General features: G+C 50.4%; 1 protein-coding gene across 1 annotated transcript in view; it reads right to left on the reverse strand.

Annotated features, from left to right (window-relative positions):
- The window catches only part of LOC128277823 (RNA-binding protein Musashi homolog Rbp6), a 456,559-nt gene that overhangs the window by 12,076 nt on the left and 419,401 nt on the right, over positions 1 to 25,082 (reverse strand). The window contains exons 8-11 of the mRNA XM_053016353.1: positions 14,651 to 14,733; positions 14,476 to 14,560; positions 7,202 to 7,234; positions 4,221 to 4,301 (exon numbers count right to left, since the gene is read on the reverse strand). Of these exons, the coding sequence (XP_052872313.1) occupies positions 4,221 to 4,301; positions 7,202 to 7,234; positions 14,476 to 14,560; positions 14,651 to 14,733 (282 nt within the window). The remainder of the gene's footprint in view (positions 1 to 4,220; positions 4,302 to 7,201; positions 7,235 to 14,475; positions 14,561 to 14,650; positions 14,734 to 25,082) is intronic.

Consider the following 25,082-nt stretch of genomic DNA (forward strand, 5'->3'; position numbering starts at 1 on the left):
TACTGCGACCGTAATCACGCGTTTGTTTCGCCTTTTCCGAGGTGGACAAGTCAACGACGCCATACTGTTGGGCAATGAACCCGGGAACGGAGTGTGTTTCGTGTAGATGTTGAGTGACTGTGTGTTGGAGTTGCTGGACGGGGTGGAAGTGGAGAGACGAGCCCCGTTGGGACACAGGGAAGATCGGAAAGGTGCGCCACCTAATGAAACGTCAAAACCCGACCCACCGACCGACGCCAATGTCCGGTCCGGTCCTTGACGGTCCTTCCGCGTGACAATCGAAGCCCGCGTTGTTGATGATGCTGTTTATGGGCACAAAATAAACGCGCCCGATAGTTGGACGATAAGTATTAACGTTCCAATTAATTTGTGCGCCACACGCGTGCCCGTCCGATGCGGTCATTCGGACGTGACCGTTGTGGCCGGTGTTTGGATCACTCCAAAAATCCCGGTGAGTTATTTCGCCCTAAATCAGACACTCCCGTCCCGCCCCGCTTCCTGTGTCACCCGATGTCGCACACGGAACGGACTTCCGGACGAACACACGTGTGGCCACCGAATCCATCACGAACCGAGCAATCGACCTCGGCGACCCGGCTCGTCGCTAGGTAATGAAAATGTTAATTTACCTTTAACCCGAAAACATAATTTAAAATGCACCGTGCACCGTGGGCGCCATTGATTTGCATTTCGCGCAAAAGGTGTGCCCCATCATGCTGCCCTCCCCCCCCCCCCCCCCCCCGGACGGGAGTCGAGCCGACCGCCGAATGGTCAAGTGCACAGTATTTAGATTGCCGCGGGTGCCATTTCAGGTGCCACCGCCGTGTGGAATGTTTATTTCATTTCGATACATTTAAATGGCGGCTCTCCCGGGGGGTGGGACGAGGGCGCTCCAGCCTCACCGCGCCTCGGAAAATGCAAATCGGTAATTGCTGGCAACAGTAATGACTAAATTTGCGTTATCGATTTCGTGAGTGGATTAGCTTTGATTTCCGTGGCGACCGGAAACGTGCCAGAATGCAAACATTCGCCCGTGTCGGTGCCGGTGCCACCGCGTGGCCGGAAGCTTCCGGAGGTCAGGGCAATACATTAGAATGGTGGACGGCCACTGGTGGGCGGTTTTTCGGCAGCCTTAAATCGGTAGCCCATTTCACCGGAAGAGGGCAACAGCGAGTTGCTTGGCACCGACCGGGTCGGGGAGAGGGGGGCTTAATGCGTTTCCAACGCACTGCACGTGGCACGTGACCCTGTGGCATGGCCCGGAAGCGACCCAAACATAATGACCCACGAGGACGCTGACAGCATAAAGATAATGAAAAGTGAAACGAAGCGGCTTTCGAGCGGCGTTCGAAGTTCGTTTTGAAAAATCCTTTCCTTTATTGCATTTTTTTTTCTCAATCACATGGCATGGCGGGTGTGTGTGTGTGTCTGTGCGTGCATCGATCGGTATTAGTTTGACAGTGAAGTGAACGTCGCGCGCGTCGTTTGAAGTTGAAATCCTTTGGGCGGATTTGCAATGACGAAGCAGCAGACGAGCAGCCCGTGAACAGGTTAACGGGGGGCAAGGTCCTGGCCGCGGCTCCTAGTCCCTGCTCCACGCGAACCATGCTCTCCCTTCCCGCGCCACCAGCCTCCGGCGCGGCTCATGACGACGACGTCGACGGAGCCATATTGAGATAGTCCCCCATGATGATTCGGTTCTCGGGCATTACCCCCATCATGCCTGCCACGTACCGTCCCGGACCCATCCAAAATGCGAGGGACACAGACAGTGAGATGAAGCGAGCAACACGCAGCGACAGACAGAGAGAGAGAGTGAGCGAGAGCGACGTGTGTGTGTGAAGAAAAAAAAAGAGAAAAGAGAAAAAGAAAGAGACAAGAGAACAGAACAGAACGTATGAGAAAATGATAGAAATTTATGAAAAACAAACGGCAGCACAATAAACCAAAAAGGATAAACTAGATTAAAACAAGGAAACTAACAAAACAAAGAGGCTACATCAAACAACAAAACTAATGCAACAAACAACAGACCAAAATAAAACAAATCGACTCGCTCTAGTAAAGGGACACACGAAAGAACGAAACAAACCAAAAACTACAAACAAATGAGCACGTGTGCGGGTGTGTGTGTCGGTGCGGTCGGGAAAGGCTGGTAGTCGCGCCTAACGGCAGCCATTACGGTCAGCGATTAAACGGCTAAACGGCTCAGCAGCGCATCCAGATTCATCCGGAGGTTGCGAAAACAGGGGAACCTTTTAAGCGAACAAATTAACATACCGGAAGCGCTCCGGAGCACACCACACTCTGTACTGGGGTGTGTTGCGCTTAATGGGCGGTTGTTTATGGTGGGTACCGTTCGGTGATAAGACGCCGCCGACGAGGCCAAAAGTTTCCAGCCAGCCCATGGTCCATGGAACGTGGAACAGGGCTACCCTGCAGCAGCTGTGACCAAGGACACCAAAAAAGGGCGCTCTCGCGGTAGTGGGTCTATCGGCCAAATTGAGGCTCGCTGCCAAATAAAGTACGGCCATTCATGCGCCATCCGGTGGACCTTACGTTGGCGCGTGGAATGCGCTGGATGCGTTCGGTTACGACGATGTCGCCCAAAATGGCCCAAAAAAATGGGAGAACATAAGCGGCCGCGAATCATTTGCAACGAGTGCGTGGGCTTGGAGTTGGACGTGCATCGGAAAAGTGTCCCGAGCGTGCCCAAGGCCCGCAAGAGGCACAATGTTTGCCGTGTTTCGCAGTGTCGGAAGTGAACTACACACCGACTACCGGACGCTCGCCGTGAAATACATTTACCTCGACGGGGATTACGCTTCTTCTTAGCGTAGAAAGAAAACCCATAAAACGTGGACCACCTCGAAGCTTCCGTTCAGCGTACACCCACACACACCCACAGCCGGGTTGCCCGTAATTGCTCAATTAGTTTATCTGATTGAAATTAAAACTAACATCCCACCAGCCGCCCTGCTTTCCCATTCTACCCCGCTACAGGGGTGTCCCGTCGTGCGCAATCAGTCGCCCGTTTTAAGGATATAAGTTACAGTCCTGGATGGTCCCGGGGAACTCGGAAAGAAGAAACAAAAAACAAGCCGGAGCACACCATAAAACAAGCGCACATTAAGCGCGGACCTGCTGGGCTCACCGTCGTCCGCTTTAACGGTGAATAGTTTCGCCGCCGTGCAGCGATTGGCTAGCTTCGGTTCGAATGCACTATCCGCTAAGAATTGGCTATAGATATATCCTCGACGTCGATCCTACGCAATGAATGGCCGCCTCTAGTGCACCCGCCGGCTGGCATTCAAGGCTCTGTTAAGGTGCTGGGCGGTCTGCGAATCGAGCTGCTTGACTCGCAGATTGGCACGGCTTTGATATCTGACGTTGGCGTTCTCAATCAATTCTCTAGCCAGCTTGGGCCAGCTTCCCTGTGGGTGGTGTCAAAAGAATCCCTTCCCTTCAATGGTTTGCGGTTTAGCAACAACAACCGTAACAATGTTGCGTATCGCAGCAACAGCACGGGCAGCTCGAAACGCTGCTCGAAAAGTGCTCGAAAGCGGTGGCCGGATCACAGCAGGTCGTGGTGGTGGTGGTGGCGGTGGCGAGTGTCGACTTGCTGCCGACGCCATCCGCCACCACCAAGGGGCGTCATTTGCGTGTCGATCGCGGCCGATCGCTCGCAGTGGCGGCCGTCTTGCAGATGGTGGCCACAGTGTCCGCGGTGGTCGGCACCGACGGTAGACCGGGGGACGTGCTTTTGGAAGCCGGGGACGCAAGGGCGGGCGCCGTCGGTGGGCGCGCTTTCGGTTTCATTCACAAGTGCAACGAGTGGTGGTGCGAGGCGGCCGCTGCAGCGACCGCAGCAGCCGCCGCGGCCGCCCCCGGGTGGTGGTGGGAAAACAGGTGCCCCAGGTGCTCGAAGGGATGGTGGTGGTGGTGGTGATGGTGGAACGGGTGACAGGACGGTAAGGAGGACAGGGCGCCGACTCCGGCGGCCCCGGCGCCTCCCGAGGAAGCGAGCAACGGATGATGGACGGCTGCGGCGGCCGCGGCGGCAGCTGCGGCAGCGGCAGCCGCGGCCGCCGTCGCCGACGGGTTCGAGCTGGAGGAGGACGAGTGCGACTGGGCGTTGGTGTGAGTGTTGGTGTGGTGGTGGTGGTGAAGGTGATGGTTGCCTGTTAGATGTGCGTGCAAACTGGCCAAGTTTAGGTTACCTGTTGGGTACGGTAGTCCAAAGCTCGGGTAGCCGGAAAAGCCACGACCGGCTGCGTACGCAGCATACGCGGCGGGGAAACCTACACGCGCGAGAGAAGGAGAGAAAACGGAAAAAGAAACAGAGAGATACGAAAAACGGCGATTAGTTGTTGCGGCGTTGATTGAGTTGATTTCTTAAATTAATGTCTTCCTTTTCTGATTTTTTTTGGGTGGATTCGTTTCGGAAAGGAAATGTTTTCCGTTCGATAGAATCACCTAGTTCGTCGCACCGCAGGGAAGAAGGACCAATAGAGGAACCAAACAGTGGGTGTGTCGGGTCGGGAAAACAGTGTTAGCAAAACTGAAAACGACGAAAACCGTAAGCCAGGCGAACAAATCAACGAATTGGCGGTGTGTGTGTGTTGTATGCATCAATTAGTTTTTTAGCGAGACGCCGTTTCCTTCTACACTTCGTAGCGCGTTACTCGTCCTTCTGTTCTGTCGTGTTTCACAGAAACGTTTCACTGTTCTGGTGGTGTTCTGTTTCATATTTAAGAATGTTTTGGGTATCTCTTTTCTTTGATTGAAAGGACTTTTTTAATTCTAGTTTTCTGCTTTGTTTTTCTTATTTTACTGATGATTTATCATTTCCTTTTCTTGACATAAGTAAATCTCCACATTTGTTCCTATAAATTATATCATTTTTCGTCAATTTTAATTATATTTTCAAATTATTAATAGATTTCATTGGGAGTTAAGTACGTATTTTGGAAACGTTTGATTACAGTACGCACTTCTTTGATTAATCATCCTCTTTGAGACATTAAAATAAGGTTTAAGGACATGATAAAAGGTTTAAGAAAATGATCCCTATTGAAATTACTAACAAAGGTCTTCTAAAAATGGTTTAAAATGCACCAAACACTTCTTTATGTTTTGTGACAATTTTGGAACAATTATTAACTTGAATGCTTGAAAAAATTGTATTTGAACCTTTCGAAAATTATTGTTTCATTAAATCTGTAGTTCTTCTGTAGATTGTCCGTGTCCGTCTATGCCGTATCCGTTACCTCGGTTCTTACGCGAAAGGCGTGACTTCAAATTGATGATAATACGGTTCTGACTGGTCTAACAGATAACACCATGAACCGATTTTTTTAAATATAAAATCAATCTGCATAAATGCTCCGGGCTCACCAAAAGACGGACACTTCCAGTTCACCATGAGCAATCTATTGTGGTAATCTATGGTCAAATACAGCTACAGTCGATCCTAGATGTTGGCGGTGGGGGTAATTAGAAATAGAACTATGTATAGCCTAGGTGTAGTAACTTTCTCAATCACCTAGCATCTCATACTATAGGACTCTGTACTAAAGGTTGGCTGGTCACCAACAGTTCTATGATCTATTGCAAGAAGAGAATGAGAAGAAAACGAAAGTAGCAGAAATCATGAACCAGGTAAACTTCCGATGACGTCATCTTGCTCCGGGAGCAGTCTCCGGGAAGCGTTGCCCCGACAGACGACGGGTGATCGGTATTCTTGCCTCTAGCTGAGACATTATTTCAGACTAATCAAATTGATGCATACTTACACTATGGCCACTTGTTTTCAGTACTACTAACACTAAAATGGCGTTTGCTTCGTTGATTTGCTTCGTCTACGCGTACGAGGCTTTCGTTCGTGGGTAAGGTGATCAAGCACGTACAAACGAAGTAGTTTTTGTTTGGGTCTCTATAAACCATGTTCATGTCAAATGGATACTTTTAGTAACAATCAATGTAAAAGTTAACACAACTAGGCAAAACTGAACAAGAAACAAATCATAGTATACTCGAGAACGAAAAGAAGAACAACTAGCGAACATTGAGAATCAACTACATGTCTTTGTAACACTGAACCAGTCATCCTTTTCAATGGGTCACGCAAATTGTTGGTGGTGTTGTGCAGGGTGCGGGTTTCAAATGGGTGGCCACGTGGCCATGCCGAAAGAACAATTTAACGAAACACTCCACCCATTTTTGCCAATGATGCTGGCGAGGATAATTTACAGCGCACATTGCGAAACGTACAGCATACGCAAAGTTGTTGCCATTTGTTTATCATCGTGAACGATCGAGCCAGTGGATGACGGGAAAAAAAACCAAAAACAAACCAATATGGTTTCGACGCAAAGCAATAACCGAGGTGCACTATCACGAACCATTGAAAGCACATCGAAACGATAAAATTTGCTCAACAACGATTAATAATTTGAACACAACAACGAAACCGTGGCACTGCTCTCACGGCCAGCCACTCCGATAAACCACTGTCAAGCTTAATGGGAACATAAACGACACAGCTATGGCCAGCTCGTTGGCCCAATCGTTGGGACGATGACAAACATTGTGGCGTTATTGTTTGGGGTGGGATTATTGAATTGTTCGTTTCCGGTCTATTTGCAGTGGCCGAGATGAATGGAGATCGCGGACAAGGAAGGATTGGTTTTTGTGAGTGTGAAGCAATAGTGTACAGTAACTGCCGTTGGAGCTTTTGGACCAACCCCAACCAAACGAAACCGAAATCAAAAGGAGTGGCTTGCTTCTAATGTTCGCTGTCTTCTGGATAGATTGATAGTAAGAAAAATTAAAACATTTGCCATCGGACTGCCGGATATTGGCACCAGTTTTTTGGGTATTGCTGAGGTCGGTTTTTGTTTTCGTTACAGTACCCTTTTTGTTTGTTTGACACGAATTACGCTACGAATTTTCAAGTTTTGCTACATTTGTTTCCAATGAGTAGAAGAATGAGAAGAATAGGAATAGAAAACATGTGCACTGCGGTCAAGCGAACAGGCTGTGGCCACACGAAGGCTCCTTTTTCGCCCTTTCGAAGAAGTGCACAACGAAATAAAAAATTTCAGTAATAGGAAGTAAGTAAAACTGTATAGGAGGTAGTTTGTTTGTTTGTTTGTCTTTTTTTTCAGTTGTAATATTAGAGATATTTAAATTTTCTTACCATCAGGTAAAGTCCCCAGCGACCACATAAAATCTAAAAATGCAGAAAACGAAAAAACGCTACTTTTAGACACATTCTAGTTGGAAAAAAACGGGAGATCACCAATTCGAGTGGAGGAGGAAAATAAACGGAAGCGAAACCGATAACGCAAGGGTTTTTGGGGTCGCGGTAACGTAATGCAGGTAACAGACAGCTTTGTTAAACTTGGCCGGCGGGCGGCAACATATACGGAGTATACGAGTAGTAGCAGGTTTGCTTCCTTTCCGGTGGGGAGACACGGTTGGCCGAGACACACGAGAGATGGAAACAGAGCGAGTGGGAAAAAATCGGAGCAGATGAGGGCTGGAAAATGAGCATTGGTAATCTAGCAAAGAAAAACGAGAAACCAAAAAAACTGCAAAAGCAACACTACATCCATGTCACAATATCGAGAAAGAAAACGGAACAACGGAAACGTAAAAGTAACGCAGCGATCTATTGCTATCAACAAGTTTCCAGGAAATACCAAAAACAGAGAGATGGAACCGAGCTGGCCGGCGGGTAGTCTAACAAAATCACAGCAAATGCTACGCCTAAGATCTATGTTTCGATGACGAGACGCTTAACCTTTAATGGTGTTTAGTAATTTAAATCTGCCTCCAATGGGCAGCATGGGAAGTGGAATGTTGCTGGTGACGACGGTTCGTGGCAGAATGTTGCACCAATCGCGTGTGTGATGCGGAACCGCCAATCGGTCCGCCAAGGAGGATAGATTCCTGTTTCAATCAACAAACACTCTCAAACCATCACAACAACACGCTTTTATCACACGCTCTCTGTAACGCTCACACGCTCCTCGACAGTCGACTGCAGCGCCGTGTCGCGGTCCAATCAGGACTGCCGACCAGCAATGCAGCCCCTTCGGGGATGGAAAACGCATGTTTGTACTATAAACTACTAATATCAAACAGTGTCAAAAATGATTGACTATAAACTACTAGTATCAATAAATAACTCGCGCTGCTATCCAATACGAATAAGAGGTTTTTGTTTTGTTAGCTATGCTATGATTCGGCTTTGGCGGCTCTAGGCTAGTGTTTCGTTCGTTGTGAGCACCGCTTTTCTATGTTGCCTCTTCTCGCTGCTAAACGGGTCTGCTACTATGGTTAAAAACACACTAAAAACTAGCTGCACACGTGGCAGAGAAGGAAGAAGAAGAAGAAGAACAAGGAATGATCGCGGTTGCGGTCGTCGGTAGGTACGATAAATACTTAACACACTCGAAACCACCTTAAAAAGAAGTTAACACGCACTCGGTCGTACATAATAATACGCTAGGTATGCAGTCTATTCTAGGAACGCGAGGAAAACTGAAACTAGTCCGTTAGTATCACACCACAATTATCACCCAGAAGTCCAATCGATTACAATATTGATTTAGAATCTACGTTTTGATTATAATGTTTGTTTTTGCTGTTGGTTAGCTTGCCGTGACACGGCCTGTCACGACGTCGGCTGAGTGCTTGTTGTCCGTGTACCGGAAAGACTTCCAGAGCAGCGCCTGTGCCAATCCGCGATCAGCGTCACCGCGCAGGAACATCGAGGTTATGCCTAGGTTTTCACTTACCTTGCGCTCACAACCACTCACCAAGGTTGTCCGGCGGGCAGGCACACGTCCACTCCGGAAATCTTGTCCGGCTTTCAAGCTGCAATCAAGCACTGGGTTAAGTGTTAACGATACAATACACTATCGCAAAGCTGCAGACTACGCAGTCGCACACGCAGATGTGCGTGTTAGATGAGAAAATACTCGTAGTACGCAAATGAAAACAGTAAACGACAATCTTCGGGGGGACGTTAGAAACACTCACAACAAAGTCCTACTTACTAAAACACGCGCAACGCTATAGTAAAGAAAAGGTAACAATCGCCGCTCGTTAGTAACTCTAGATCCTTGTAGAGGAAAACACGAAAACAAGACCTAGACCTAGAATGGGCCAAAGGAACCGTCGAAGATGGGATACTGATTCGGTCGAGCTTGTCGCAGCGATTGATTCATTACCCTAATTTTCGTTACCTAAAACTCAAACTCGCATTAGCACCGATGATTATACGTTCATTATTGTCTCGGTTCGATATTTGCTAACGTGGCTCTTCGTTCGTTGTTTGCATTGTGAGTACGCATTATGGTACATTAAAGAATCGATTCTAGCGTAATGATTTCACATTAACCGTCCACCGTCGGAATGGTTGGTTTGTTTGCCGATTACAGATGACCAATTTGCAGGTGTGAGATGGCCTGGTGTTGGTGGCCTGAATCAACTCCCCCGGGGGTTACCGTATTGACCTTGTGGAAGCATAAATATGCAGCAGCGGAACATAAAATATTCACGCGAACCTCTGCCTTTTGCCGGTGCCCGGAAGGTGCGGAAGGTGCAAAGTGTCACAGTGAGTTACCGATGCAATCGATCATCGTTCGGACGCATGATTGAGCGATCGGTCGAAGTGCCAAGTTGCAAAATCCGGTTTGGGATGACGCCAGGCGATATTTGTGAATGTGCGCAAAAATCATACGCCATACGCAGCGTGAGTGCTTCCGGAGCTGGAATGGAAGTTTTTGTGTGCCCCATGCAGTTTGTAATTCGATTCCGTGATGGCCAGTAAACGGATCTGTAAACTGCACCGGTGTGTGTTTTTTTGGTTGATCAGTATGCTTCACTTTGCAAAAATTAATAAACTTTCATCACGGCTAATGCATATTTTAGTGACGGGTTTTCATTGGCAATGATTCACCCTTGCTCTGGCAAACTGTAATGGATTTCAGAGTGATTTTTGGATTTAATTATTGCACAGCTAGGCAAGTAGTTTTGCCATTTGCGAGCAAACTGATTCGGCACGGACAAACAGCGACGCCCCTTTGGGTCTCAGCTGCGGGACCAAGATTCGAATGGATGAAATAAGGAACCGTTTGCCGGAGATGGCGGCAAGAAATCCTTGAGCAGAGCAAAATGCTTCACCACCGAAGCCCGCGACCCTGCCCGCCGTTGCCGTTGCCGTGAATTTGTATAAAAGCCCTCGCTTATGATCTCGTCACATTATGTTTCCCGCGCCCACCGGCCATGCGGAAGCGTGCGGTGTTCAAAGGAAAATCCTCCACCCGGAACGTGCTGAGCCGACAGGAAGTTTTAGCGGGTTTCTTTTTTCTTCGCGGGAACAACAGAACAGGACGCCCAGGTTTTTCACGCTCCGAAGGCCAGCCGTGCCATCATTTCTTCGCGGTGTCCTGGTGCGCATCGGGGTGCGCTGCATTTTTTTTTCTTCTATTTGGTCCGCACGACGTCTAAGTGCTGTCGGTGTGCTCGGTGTGCGGTTTTCCGCTCCCTGCGACAGGGACCCTCTCGACCGGGACTTCCACCGGAGGACGCTTACTGATGCAGCACAATCCATTCTCAAGAATATTACTTGCTACATGAGATGTGTGGATGTCGGTCCACTGTCCCGCTGTCCCGGTCCCCGACAGGGGGGGGACAGTGATCGTGGCTGCAGCTCGTACGGAGCAAACGGAAAGCACATAAAAAGCATAATCATGGAAACGCATCCAATGGGAAAGTGTGCTTGCGTGTGTGTGTGCTCTCTGGCGTGGAATGTGGTAGGAAAAGCGCCAAAGTCCACCGTGATGGGCCGAAAGAGTCGCCTTCACGGGAAGCGTTTGGCAACGCGCTTTGTTGTCTCCGCCGGAGACGGCGGTGTGGCGTGTGTTTCTTCGAATGCCATGATTTCTTCCGTCAAGCGTTTTAGCGAGATTAGGTGCCGTTTCTTTTGTTTCGCTTCACCGGCCCCTAGACGTTGGATGGCTTTCTTTTAACTTGTTAGTCTATTCGTCTACGGCCAAGTGTGTTTAGTTCTCTCGGCTTTCAGCCCGCGAATTGTGTCCTTAGCATTCCGACGGTAAAAAGATTCAAAATTAAAGAAGGCAACTTGAGGGATCCAGGACTCTTCTCACACTTGCAAATTGTTCATTATCTGCATGCGAACACGGTAGGAGTTTCCGTTGGTCTTGGAGTCAATTGTGCTTCAGCTTCCGTACCGATGCCCTCCATATCGCACGCACCGTTTCTACGTCCTTTTTTTAGTAGTTTTAAAATATACATCCATGAAGCGATAGTTAGTGCGTACAATTTGGCCGTACAGTGCTGTGCTTAAGTGCTACAAAAGGTTGAGTATGCGAAACGTTATCAAGCACACCTCGTTCGCCGTTTGTCATACGTTTTTTAGACAGATCCCCCATACACAGTCTGGAGTGTGTTATTGATGGTCTTATGAATAATCAACTTAAAGTTACATATACACAGGTTAGTGATATTTTCGTGGTTTCAGTTGTTCTTCCGCTGTTCCGCTTTTCCCATCGTTGCCTTGCGTCTTGCGTCAGGTGTATTACGTTCGCAAAGAACGTAAACTGTCCTGGCTTCTCTTAATTACGCTACGCTCCCTCAACTCGACTTTAGCTTTATTATTTGATTTTTGCTTTGCCAACAATGGTTACGAATTGGAAATCATTTTCAATGACACTGTATGATATTAGCGAGCTTCGTTGCTTGCGGTATTAGATAGGTTTTCTGATCCGTTAATCTAGTGCCTCTGTGATGGCCTTTGCTCGCGAGAGCTGTACAATTCTGGCCCACGACTGATTGGGCAAACTCCTCGAGGGTGTGTGGCCGTGTGATGAATGGATGTTGGGATGACGTTGAGAAGTGATGGTTGACCGGCACACGCTAAGGCCGGCGCTCGCGGGGCAAGGAAAGTTTCGGCCACCCTCAAGGGACCAATCAAGTTGCGTTCAACGAAAACATTTGCTCTTCATTTTGTTGCTTAACCGGCGCTTAACTCGATTCCACGGCCACGGGGAATACTGTGCGTGCTCACAGGTGGGGGGCGGGTGGGGGTGGTGTAATTTCGCCTGCCCCTACCCCGACTTGGGGCAAGCCGAGTGGAAGCCAAGCTGGTCCGCCACCGCCACCGTTGCGTGTTGCGGAACCGGAAAACTGATGAACCAAAACAACGACCGGAAATCCCACCACCACCAGCACCATCAACCGACCGTTTTTGAGCAGGATGCAGGACGCCAGGGGAAAAGGATTTGACTTGGCTGCGTCACAGAGAGTGGAATCAATTAAATTGAAGTATTATCCCCGTTCGATTTGCGGGATCACTAATGCCTCTCGCGACCCAAAGCAGTGTAAGGATTAGATCGGCTGTATCCGTGTGTGTGACTACGACTGCGTGCCTCATGTCCCACTAGCTAGCTGCAACGATAACTCCTACACGCTACCCCTACGCTAGAGAGCTTACATTGTTGCAAACTTACGTCTGTAGTCCCCTTACATTGACATCCCTCATCGTTGGAGGGCTTCTCCGGTTTTGCTGGTGGAACTTTTCGTTTCGAGCGAATTTTCCCGCCCGGAAGTTTTGGGCGCTGCTGCAGCCCCGGCAGAAATCTTCTCCCGTCTCGGTTTTTACCGCACTTCCGACGGATAATAAATGGGAACCCAAAGTCCCCCGGGTTGGGTTGTGCGAAGTGGCGAACTAATGCCCGCAATAAGTAGAAACAAAAAGTGGAAGTAAAAACAAAAAATCATCTCGCGAACTACTTGAGCGGTGCAAAAGTTTTCCCTTTTTGCGCTTCGCGCGGCCAGATTTAATGAGAAAAGTGATGGTTTGCCTATTTACTTTGGGAATAACACACACAGAGAGAGCGAAAGGGAGAGAGAAAGAAAGATCGGTAATCGGCAATGATGATGTGAAGCGACGGAATGGGGCGTACGGAGACGGCCCCCAACAGTGTTTGTGGGTTTATTAAAAAACTTTCCCAACAACCATCGCGCAGCGCGCAGGGACGACTGTTGGGCCTCGCCACGAGAGCCGAGAGTCTTCAGGAACTCCCGAAAAGAGCATACCTTCCGCATTTGGCCACTTGATTTAATGCGAGCCCAGAGTAAGCTTTGTGGCTTCTTCTGCGAGCCTTCAGCCCAGCTCGGATGGAGGTCGGAGATTGCGGTCCGTGTCCTAGTGGTGCGGTGGTGCTCAGGCGTCAAAGAAATGTATAAATTGCTTCGGTTCGAAATGGGTTCTTGCGAGACAATTAGCCTAAACTGGCGCTGCTCACCGTTGGATCGCTACTCTACTGCGCTGCTCTAACCGATGCGTCGTCGAACCTACCCGATGACTACACCGGAGTTGGAATAAAAAGCTACCATCACAAGAGTAGTGGAAAGTTGAATCCCCATAAAAACCTCGCAGCGAGCTCACAAAAAGCTGGCGTTAACGAGGACTCCTACTTCACGACACTAGCTACTGCCCTAGCGGACTACAGGTCGTTGTACGTCAGGTCACAGCACTTGGCATCGGCGTCGGTTGCAGGTTGCTCTACATATCACCACCGGTTTCGTCCCGGTTTAAACTGCTCTAACAGGGGGGAAAGGGGGCAATGGTACTTGGGACCCGTACCGGCTACAGCCCCCTACGCTTGGGGTCACTAAACTGGTCACTAAAACTCGGGTCGGTAGGAGTTCCAGGAGGATGGCTCGGAAAAGGAAAAAGGGATCGAAGGGGGAACGAACGGCCCGCGCTTCACTGGGGTCGCTGCACCTGAATGATGGTGGTCGTTGGCTGTCAGAGACCGGCCAACGAGGCGGCCGCCTGCAGCGGGTACATGCTTGCGAGGTCAAGACCCTGCGCCCCGAGCAGATCCCCGATCGGGTAGGTAAGGGTGGCGGTCGTGCGCGGCTGATGGTGGTGGTGGTGGTGGCCCGCGGTCGCCGGATGGTGGTGGTGCGCGGTGGCCACCTGGTGGCCGGCGGCCGCCGCAGCAGCGGCCACGGCGGCCGGATGCTGGCGCAGAGCGTTGGCGGCCACCGCTGCGTTCGCCGCCAGCAGCCGCTTGAAGGACACGTCGTACGCGAGAGCCGCCGACTGCTGGGCGGCCGAGCTATTGGCGTTGGCGGCGGCAGCGGCAGCGGCCGCCGCGGCGTACTGCAGTAGCGAGGGCGAGGCGGTGGCGGCGGACGAGCCGGCCGCCGACAGGGGCAGAATGTGGTGGTGGTGGGTGGAGGTCGCGGCGGCGGCCGCTGCTGCAGCGGCCGCCGCCGCCGCAGCCGCCTGCTGGCTCGAGATAGTGGCGGGCAGGGGGTAGGGAGCGTAACGCAGCGTGGCCGCCGCCGTGGAACCCGTCGACGGGCCGACCGGCCCGAGGGAGCTGGATGAGGGACCGGCGGCACCGCCCAACACTACAAACTCACCGTATGTCCCACGTCCAGCGGTGCGCGTTTTGGCCAGGTTCGCTGGAAGCATCACTTCTTTGGGCTGTGCTTTTTTACATTCAACCTGCCGGGCGGAGAAAGGACCAAGAAACAGAAGAATATGAGGCGCTCGTCTGGACTATTGAAGCCACCGGGGCACACACATTCAACTTACCATTTTATTATTGATTTCATGAAAATGGATTTCGCAAACTTTGTCCACTACATCTTCGCTCTGAAATGTCACAAATCCGAAGCCTGTGGATGAAGCAAATAGGGAAAAGAGAGGCGAATTAGTACGAAGCAATACAACGATAAATATCAATGAGTTTAATTAGAGATCTTGTTAACATAACCTACGAACAGTGCTATTGGATGTTTTGGTTGTGTCAGTATATAAAATCAATAATTCGATTTACATTGGTCTCCTTAATTGTTCACAACAACTGGTTAAAATTATGAGCCTGGACTAATCGAAAGAGTTGACAGTTTAGGTGTATTTATGCGAAAGGCCTTTTAGAATCATTTTCAGGACATTTTGTTCGTCGAAACCGAACTAATGAATTCTAAGTGGGCTGTACTAAAGTTTGTCAGCCAGATACGATGACTTCCTTCATCAGATTCAAGTAAACTTTCAAATCCACACAACCCCTGGGAGGGTCACTAGCATTCCTGTTCCATGTGCAGAAATGCATCCCCAGACCATTGTGGCTTTATCATTTTCGATGTCAATGTTCCTTTGGCCTTATTGGAGAAAGGTTCACAGTTTTACTGACGACGTCTAGCCCAGAGCACCTTTTCCCAGAATCAAGAAGGTTTCAAAGCATCCCGATAGTAAAATGCCATTCTTCTTTTCAAGTTGGCCTTGCTTACAGACGGCAATGATTTAGTTACGTGGCCAGATTTGCCTGCTTCTTTAAGCCTACGTCGAATGACATGTACAGAAGGTGCTTCTTTGTCCTTTGATTGAAGCTTTTGTTGGATTTCTTACGCCCTACAGCTTTAATATGGTAAACACGGCTTTCTCTCTTTTGTCGAACAGTTTTGCAATATTCCTTTTATTTTTACCACCGATACTCATATTAATCATCAAGTTAAGTTCTTCATTGGTTATTTAACGATATTTCAAGGGTTCTGCCATCTTACAAGGTAAGAAACAGTATGATGGCTTGTGAACTCTTCACCGTGCGTTTGTCAGTCTTAGCTTTGCATTTTGAATATGAAAGTATGTGAAAAGTCAAGTTATTATTACACGTAAATTACTGACTGTTCTCTAGTTGCTTTATTACCGAGCAAAACGAAAGAAATTGGTGTGAAAAGCTGAACGCTTCAAGCCTCAAAAACATTAGGAGATTTTTTAAAATTATTCTTATTTTTATTATTAAGAAAATTTGTGAAGTTCGAAGAAAGGTTTGGGTTCTTCTCCTGTTCATCGACAAAAGAAAGACTAAAATATTGTCTTTTGGATAACGCATAGCTGTCTTTAAGCTCAATTTCACGGCAGAAGCGTCTTATTCGAGGATATAGGAGAGCAGTTATTAAAATCTTTTACAGGCCTCATCTAATAAGCAACTCAATGAAGTAGATTTTTGGAGAATTTAAAAAATGCAGAAGATCGTCAATTTGTGCTCTGAATTTTTAGATAGTTTGGGTACAAAAATAAATCCTTTGCGTGCTCCAATTGGTCCTCTTTCCCATTCGTTATACGCCGTTTTGTCGGACCAAGGACGCGGCATTGTGGCTTCACCGAGCTGAGCAGCTCCCGGGGCTAGAGCGCAGTAAAAAACGTGGAAATACTTAAATGGCAGTTAATGATGTCAGTCACTTACCGAACCGAACACTGAGCACCGACAACAACAACAACAACAACAACAACGACACCGTCGATGATCGCCCCGTGCCGGCGGGGCACAGGGTGCCAGTTATCACATTATTTCACTAAACTCGCTTCCGCCGGGAGTCCGGGGACCGGATTGTTGAGAAGGAATCCCAACTCCGACCCGGGAATGCCAGCAGAGATGTGGTGAGGACGAGAGCACAAAAACGACCCGCCGGGCAAAAAGGATTCACAGGACACTCTCGTGGTCCCCCGTCTGTGGCCCTGCCACCCGTCCCGCCCCTTGCGGGATTAGCGGTGACAGCGGAAGCACAACACGAACACGAACGAAAGTTGGCTCGGCTCAGCTCAGCCCGCCCGCCGGGCTGTCGGTTCATTTTCCATTTCCGGCAACGCGTCCGCCGGGCCGGGCCCCGGATCCCGTCCCCTGGACTCCCGCGGTCCGGTCTGTCCGTGGACTTGCAAAACTGTAATTTTATGCACATTTGCACCAAATAGCGGCCCCCGGTCGGTCGGTGTCGGTGTGCGCGCTCTCTGTAACTTTCTACGCGCGCGTCCGGAGTTTGGAGCGAGAAAAATGGTGAGCCACAAAAGAAAAGTGTGTGCGGGCTGGGGGCCAGCGTTTTTGCTCGGCACTTTCCTTCCTTAGGTTTCACGGGCACACGGCACAAAAAGAGCGAGCGCAAAAGTGTTTAACTACATTTCAATTGGGTCTTGATTGCGTAGGACGTGTTCCTTCCGGAGAGTTAATGATGTCGCCGCCATCTTTTTTCGCTTCCCAACCAACCGGGATGCAAATGAAGGAGACTCGTTACATGTAGCGGCAGCGTGCGCCGGATACGTGCGCCCGTGGCCCCGGTGCGGACACCGCAATCAACCCGGAGGCCCCCAAGCCGGACCAAGAGATGAATTTAATCAATACTGTCCAGCAGGAAACTCAGGTCCAGGCCCACCAGGTTGGGGCTTTCAATTGCGGACCAGTCCAGCAAGTGCCAGGATGAGTGGGAAAAAAAGGAGAACGACACGGCCAGGGCCAGGGCGTGATTCTTGGCGCTCGGAGCCGCATTCCGATATCCCCTTCCGGTTGGCTGGACGAATAGCTTACTCTAATTAAATGTATTCCCGCGACTGTACTCCCGATTAGCATCGAGTGCGTTTTGTTTCCATTGTTTTGGGTTGGTTTTTGTTGGGTGAAAATGAATAAATTAAGATAGCAAAAGAAGGATACTCCGGTTCCCCGAATTACTCGATGGTCGAAGGAATAGCGATCCACGAGCAGGAGAAACAGTAGAAATGGAAGGAAAGAAAACCCAAAACCTCATTCGACCGCAAACGTCCGTCGCCGGCCGAAGGACACACGCACACACACACACACAGGGCCGGGAATAATCAGAATCAGAAGGTGAAATGAAAAGTGGGAAAATTATGTCGCTTGTGTTTTATTTATGATTTCTTTCCCATCACCGTGCGGCGCGGACCGCATTAGCGCGCGGCGCTTCGGCCGCCCGTTTTGCATTCCCGAGTGGTGCTTTATGTTGGCCACCACCCGGCCGCTGTTGGCCGGTGCGCACTTGAATTGATTTGTTTCTCATTTGCCTAACTCGCCAGGGTTCGGCCTTTTTGAGTGGCCCGTTTTCTCGCTGGTTCTGTTGCCCGTCGTCATTACTTGGCCATAAAAAAGGGCCTCCGGGCCCCATTGCCCGGCCTCAAACATAAATTAATAACCGACCAGGAGGAGGCGAGTGCGCGTGGTTCGAGTGATGATTGGTCCGGTGGATGATGTCCGGTTGGTTTTGTGTGTTGACGGAAGAAATTAATGAGGCCGCCGGTCACCAGGTTCCTCGAAGGACCTTGACCTTGGAGGCACCAAAGACGATCAAATTAGACGAGTTTCCCGAGCGTTCGCGTTCTGCAATTGCAGATAATTGAAATTGGAATTTGGAGGCCACCGTTAGACACACACTAAACATCGCCGGTTAGTCAGCTGGCGGGTGGACTCACATGTGTCACGACCCCGGGGGCGTCTGCTGCTTTGCGAGTGTGACAAATTCTTTCCCAACTACTCCCGGCGAACCGGGATAGTCGTGCACCACGGCTTGGCCACAGCCAGAAGATGGCTTCCTTGTTCTCCCTACAACCGGCAGGACCACCGGTCGGCCAGGCCGGCGTATCGCTCCGGACCGATCCGGTGACCGAGGCCGAGCGCCACATTTCCCGACTGGAATAATTTCCATAAAAGCTTTTGTTAAATTATTTCCCCATTATTGCTTATCTGGGATGAAAATTTCATTTCTAACCACACCGGTGGCCAGATTTCGGTGCACCGTCTCGTCTCGACTCGCCGCAATCGCGAATCGTTGGCTGCGTGCGTACCCACGAGGCTCTGGCTGCGTCAATCGAAGCAGAATGGATGCCGACATTGTAACCGGGGCCGCGAAGAACACTCTCTCTCTCTCTCTGAAGGATCCGTCCGGGCCGGGCTTTGTATATCCGGTTCCGCCATATGGCCGGAACGCCACTAGCACTACTTGAAAGCCTCATTTTTCCAGCGCCTTTCTAACGCCCGTTTTTCGTTGCTCGTTTCCAATCAGCACCACTACGGCCCGCGCGCCATGCAGCCGGAAATGCTTTTATCAACAATAAAATGGGACATTTTCCCCGCGGGTGCGTTGGGGTGGTGCTTTTCGCGGTGTGAATTCGCGGAAAGTGTCGAGCACAAAACGCGCCCAGTGCGTTCTGTTCGAGCCTTCGTAAGAAAGGGCCGCGGCCTGAAAAGGAGGCCTCGCGGTAAGATCGGAGAAGGTAGTGGTAGTGGTGCCAATCCGTTCCGGCCGGGCAACGAACACTCGACCGCCATCAGCGGAAGCGCTCGCGAAAGGATATCGCGAACGGATTGTCGGCTCGGCGCCAGAATCGGGCATTAGTCCCGGTGGGAGTTGCCTGGCAGGAGGTTTGTGTTTTTGTTGCGTTCGTCTTCTTTTCTTATTTATTCATGTGAGGTAATCGCAAATACACCTTCTTTCGCATGAGTGGCCCGAAGTGGAAACTTCAATGGGGACGCTCCAGCTGTGGGTTTGAAGGAAAATGTTAGTGTTTTTCTCCTATATGCCGGTCCTCCGGTGCCGAATGGGCGCGCATTCCCTAACAGGATCGCCATTAGAACACTTCGCGCCGGGATGCACAGTGTTGATGCTTTGTAACGCTTTTCTTGTTCTCTCGCGTCCAAAGCATTTCCATTCAAGTGAAAAAGGTGCATTTGTAATCCGAAACGAACGACAGAGCGAGAGAGCGAGAGAGAGAGAACGAGTTAGACATAAAAGAAAGGCAGCAGAGTGCATAAAAAATGGGAAAACCGCTAGACACCAAAGAAAAGAAAGGCTACAGACTGGCCAAGGATGATGCTTCGGGCCACGGTGGATATGTCGCTCAGGATGATGCAAAGATGCTACTTGCTGGAAGACAATTGTCTGGCCCGGCCGGCTGCTTGCCCGGGGTTGCTCGTTAACTCGTCCGCACCCCAAAAACCGACCGGAGTAGTTTGCATTTTTATGCGTCCACGTGAGCTGGCGCTTTGTTTTTATGATGCAGCTCGATGCGCTTCGAGTGTCATTAAATTTAGTGGTTTTAAAAGTGCAATTGCACGGAACTACATTAGCCACCGGGTGGAGCAGCAATTTCCATGGTGCTTCTGGGCGCCAGCAAAATTCAAGTCGCAAATCACTTCGTTAAACCATGCGGCGCTACGCATAGAATATGGTTCGCCGAGCAAAGCACAGCCCAAAATCTGTTTGGATTGATGTTTAGCGTGCGGTTCGCGATCGATCGAATTGATCACTTTCGCCACCGGTGCCGTCGGTAGGTGGACATATGTTTCGGGGTTTGATTCGGAATTTCGGATGACACGGCGGAATCGGCGGGGAAAAATTCGAAAGAAAAACCGGATTCATCGTGCGCCACTGACGGTGAAGGAAGCCAAATATCATCTTTCCGCACGTTCGCTTTGGCCATTTGGCCTACGCAAAGTCTGACTCGGTGTGTGTGTGTGTGTGAGACAGAGAGAGAGAGACAGCCCACCGGGTGGCCCACCGAAGCCACAAACAAAATCGTTAAATTCGATGAAAAAAATAAATTGGATCATTAAAATTAAATGATGCTGAAATTTGCTATCGATTTCAGGCTTCCCGGCCCCGGTGCCCGGCCGGTCTGCTGCCGTTGCCCGGAGGATGATGCGTGGTCGCTCGGATCTTAGTGCGGCGCCAGCAAGGCCGACGAAGGACGGACGGTCCGTGACGGCCGAGTGTTTGTTTTGCCATATCCTGCTCGGTGCGGATGGCAAAATATTGATTGGCGGCCGCCGGTTGTAAAGGGGCGGCCCATCGTGCCCATCGGTCTATCTGGCTGCTAATCGTCTGTTTGCCTCGCCCAAACAGAGTCAGTCGCAGTAAAATATCGTTCCAGGAATTGCAAGTGAAGAGGACCCAACCGACGACGGTTGTCCGATGATTATTGTCCGATGGAGTCAGTCGACCGTCCGCAGCATAACCGGCATGCCACCGGGCCAAGATTAAGCCACGCAGCCCCGGGGGATAGGTCCAAAAGTTTGGCTCACGGTGCCGGGTTGCCGTTCATCATGTGAAACGGCACGTGAATTCGCGTGATTTGTGAAGGCGCGCGCCCTCTGGTGGCCGGTGTCGCCGGTTCTGAAGGGGAACCGAATTGCCCGCCGGCAGCAATTCATCTGGACCGGCGGCGACGGCGGCGTGACCCGGAGCATCATAAATTTTCCTTCCTTTGCCACGGGCCTGGGCACCCTGGGCCTGGGGACACTCTGCGGCAGCAGGAGTGACCCGTTTTGTCGACCCGGATTCGAGAGGGTTCCGAGAGTTCCGATTGATTGCTTTCGGTCGACGAGGCCCAGGAGCGTGCCTGGTGTTCCCGGTTCCCACCCACAGACGAGCATCCGTTTCGGGGATGATTACTGGAGCTGTTTGTTTTGCAGCCCACCCACCGACGTTTTTGTTAGCGGGAGGGTGCCGAAAGTTTGCCGGCCACTAAGATCCCAGGATCTTCGGGGGAGATCTCCACACGCAAAGGCGTGCCGGTCGGTCGGCCGACGCCGTTCGCCAGAGAGTTCGATTGAGTGCGTTCGGCGGACCGTGAAACATGCGGGCCGAGGGCACGAAAGGATTAAGTTTAAGGATACATCAAAACTTTTCGAATGCTTCCAACTTGATCGCTCGAACGGACTATTAAAACAAACGCTCCATCCAACCCGGGTATCCCGGGGAGCGGAGCGGAGTCCCGGTACGGACATATCGGATCGATCTAGCGGGCTCCGTAGCGCTAGCGTGCTCCAAATTCATCACCACCAACGGCGCACTCGTGCTTCGTAATGATGCGATGGATGGATGCTCATTTAAAATCCACAGCCACGCGAGGGACCGTCGAAGGAAAAACTACGGCACGGCAATTTAAGAGAGCGATGAGTTTTCGGCGATTGATGAGAAACCCGCCAGCCGGGTGTGATGTGGCGACTGGCGGGACCATCTTCCTCGCTCCGCCTTGGCCGGGCTGGTGGGTGATGTATTATGATGACCTTTTCGGTGAGGGCTTTCGTACGCCTGATTGCATGACACAACACTCGAGACAGACGAGACCAACATTCTGTTCGTGCGCTCGCCGTGTGTGTGTGTGGGCATAATGTTTTTCTTTTACGGGAATGGTGAAAATTTTCCCCATCATTGTCCGTGGTGGGAAAATGATTCATTTCTTCAAGAAAATGCACCTGGAGTGGCGTGGCTGCGGTGCCCTTTAAGTAAGTGCCCATATTAAGAGGTGTTCAAAACATTTGCCAACCGATGGTTCTAGTTGTCAACTTAACTATCATTATAATACTTTTTTGGCAATGTTCAACTCCAGGGTTTTAGCTTAAGATAGACCGAATTTCGGTTGAAACCTACTCTTGAGAAGGTTTGAAAATGTCGACTTTTGTGTCTGAAAAGTACGAAACGCCGAATTCTTTGGTTTTATGCCACCATTTTTAAGCAAACTGCTACAGAATCAGGGTTGAAGTACGCTTTCTTTCACAAGAGGAAAACCTCATCCAAATCACAAAGGGATAGCAGACATGCAGAGCTACCGATGGCAGTTAATTTGAAAAGCGTAGAGTTTTAAATGTTACGGCAACAAACGTGTATTTTCTTCGAAAACATTTCGGAAACACACTTGTGCACCTGACAAAAGGATTCAACTGTGGTTTAGTCCTTTGGCCTTTGGAAGTGTTGATGCCAAGATATCGACAAACTGGCCTGGGTCTTGGTAATGAGACAAGCGACGAGCACGGAATCGAAATGTCACATTACTTTGAACGGAAAGTTTTCCATCGCCCGCCACTGGCCCGTGGCGCCGGGTTGTCAAAAGTGAGTCAAATTTATTGTTCCGTTTCCAAATTCGTCCCCTTCGAAAAGACCATTTTAAAAGAGGACCGCAATACCGAAGGAGGTCATGTAATTACTTAATTTGTTTTCATCTTGCCCGTTCTTCGTCCTGGTGCCTCGAGTCCCCTGGTTTTCGAGCCCGAAAAGGTTCGCGGACCCTGGGCGTGGCGTCGGGAAAAAGGTGGTCACCGCTGACCCGCCAACGAAGAAACGGTGAGCGGTGGGGGGTTTTGTAGAGTTTGCCACCTTCGGTCCGCGAGTGATGAACGGAAATTGAAGCGGCAGAATGAAAGGCGGAAAAACTGAAAACTCATCCTAACAAACTGTCAGTAAATTAAGCCTCCAAAATGAAGTGACGCAACGCGATGCGAAACTCTGGGCTCTGGGGCTCTGAGGCACCGAAACCTGATTTTGAGCCCAAACTTTGCCGTGGAAAAGATGGCCGTCAGCTTGCGCTGCAATTTTCATTTTCCTTTCTGTTGGTCAAGAAAACTTAATTATGTGCCATTTCCGTGGCCGTAGGCGTTGCCGTCACAATGCGAGCCCGCCGAACGCCTGTTTGCTGCACCGCGGCAAGGTTTTCGCCACAAACACTCACCAGCCAATAGTTCAGCCGACGACTTCCACCAGGACCAAACCGGTCACCAAGGACTGGCGGCTGCCAAATCGATCGATGGCTCGCCGCGATCGACGGCGGAAAAAAGGAATGGAAAATTCTTCGCGCTCGACGGCGAAGACCACCGTCAAATTCGTTGGCTTTGTTTGCTTGCGTTATTTACTAGCGCCTTTCGAGGCTCGCTCGGCCCCGTCATTCGACGGGAATTATCTCACTCACTGTGTGTGTGCTGGGAGCGCCGATTCGCCGGCCGCCGATATTCGTGGAAAATGGAAAAGTGAAAAGCAGCGCTCGCCAATGTCGCTCGGTCGCTTGTTGTTGGTGTAACAGATTTTCTCTGTTGTTCTTTCGGCTTCGGGGGATTTTTCGCCCACTCGTCGCCATCGCCGTCGTCGTTGTCGTCGTCGAGGGCCAGCTCGGTTGGAAGTTTGCGGCACAAATATGCTTTGGCTTCGCAACTTACATTCCCGTCGGCCAAGTGACGGAATTTTGGTCGGACTTCGCGAAGCGCCAAGACGCGGGAGCGCAATTAAGAGCTCAACCGTCTTCTGGGAAACGAAGACGCTGAGTCCCGTTCCCGTGGTCCAGTCTAGGGGAGGGGAGCATCTTTTTGGTCCCCGCTCAGCCGCCAGTCAACTGACAGGACATTCGCTCTGACAGCGCTATACGCGCTTTCACCGGCCCGTCCACCGTCATCCGTCAGACATGGCGGCAGTTTAAGTCAAAGTTCAGCCCTGCCCGTGCCCGTGTCCGTGCTTCCCGTGCCCGACGTTCTGTAAGTGCTGGACAAAGTTGGAGTTACGAGCGCAGCGAACGAGCGTAAGTCCGAACTCAGCTGCTGGAGCAGGCTTCTTCTGGGTACGGCGGAATGTATTTTTTTCTGTACTGCTGTTGTCGAACGCCCGAACTGAAGTTCCGCGGCGGCGAGATTGCAAATTTAGGTGGAGCAGCAGCAGCAGGGAGCCGCGTGTGGGGACCGAAAAATTGCACCCTCGAATTGGGTGCAAGCGAAAGCGCCGGCGGACCTAACGAGAAGTGTAAGAGCATTAAAATGTCGTTCCCGACATCTGCCGCGGTGCTTCCAGCGGCGGTACTCCCGGAGAGCGAGAGAGAGAGGGAGAGAAAGAATGAAAGAGAGAGAGCCAGAAATAGAGAGGGAAAGATTGAAGTTGGTTCCTTTGGATGGCTTTTGGTGTATCGCCAACACTCGTCGCGTGGCGCCGCGGGCATCATGATGATGATGGTGTTTGAGGTCGGACTTGGGCTCGTTAGATGAGGTTAACTATGAGTGGATAGGACCCGTCCCTGAATAGGATGGATAGAACCTATGGGGTGCCATCCGCTCGGCAGATGCCGTACGTCGACATGTCCTACAGATTGCTCGACGAGCATACGGCGGCACGGCTGTATTAATGGACGAGCCACGCTGGTCCGCATGGAACCCATCGTTACTAGTGCTGCAAGGAAACCCCTTTCGTAAAGCGCATTAATAACGCGTATTTTTTCTCCACTACAGCACTGCCTAACACTAACATCACGGATGTTAGATGCGCCTTGGTGGGCAGCACTCGGTTGGTCATGTTTAGAATCATTTGGTTTTTAAAGTTTCTATTTATCGCTGCTAACCTTTCATCATTTAGTGTCCGGTAATGACGGGCAAAGTTCCTTCCGGATTGAAGCAATGCCATTAATACTGGAAACTGTTTTAAAAATATTT

Source organism: Anopheles cruzii, chromosome 2 (assembly GCF_943734635.1).
Source record: "Anopheles cruzii chromosome 2, idAnoCruzAS_RS32_06, whole genome shotgun sequence".
Lineage (NCBI taxonomy): Eukaryota > Metazoa > Arthropoda > Insecta > Diptera > Culicidae > Anopheles > Anopheles cruzii.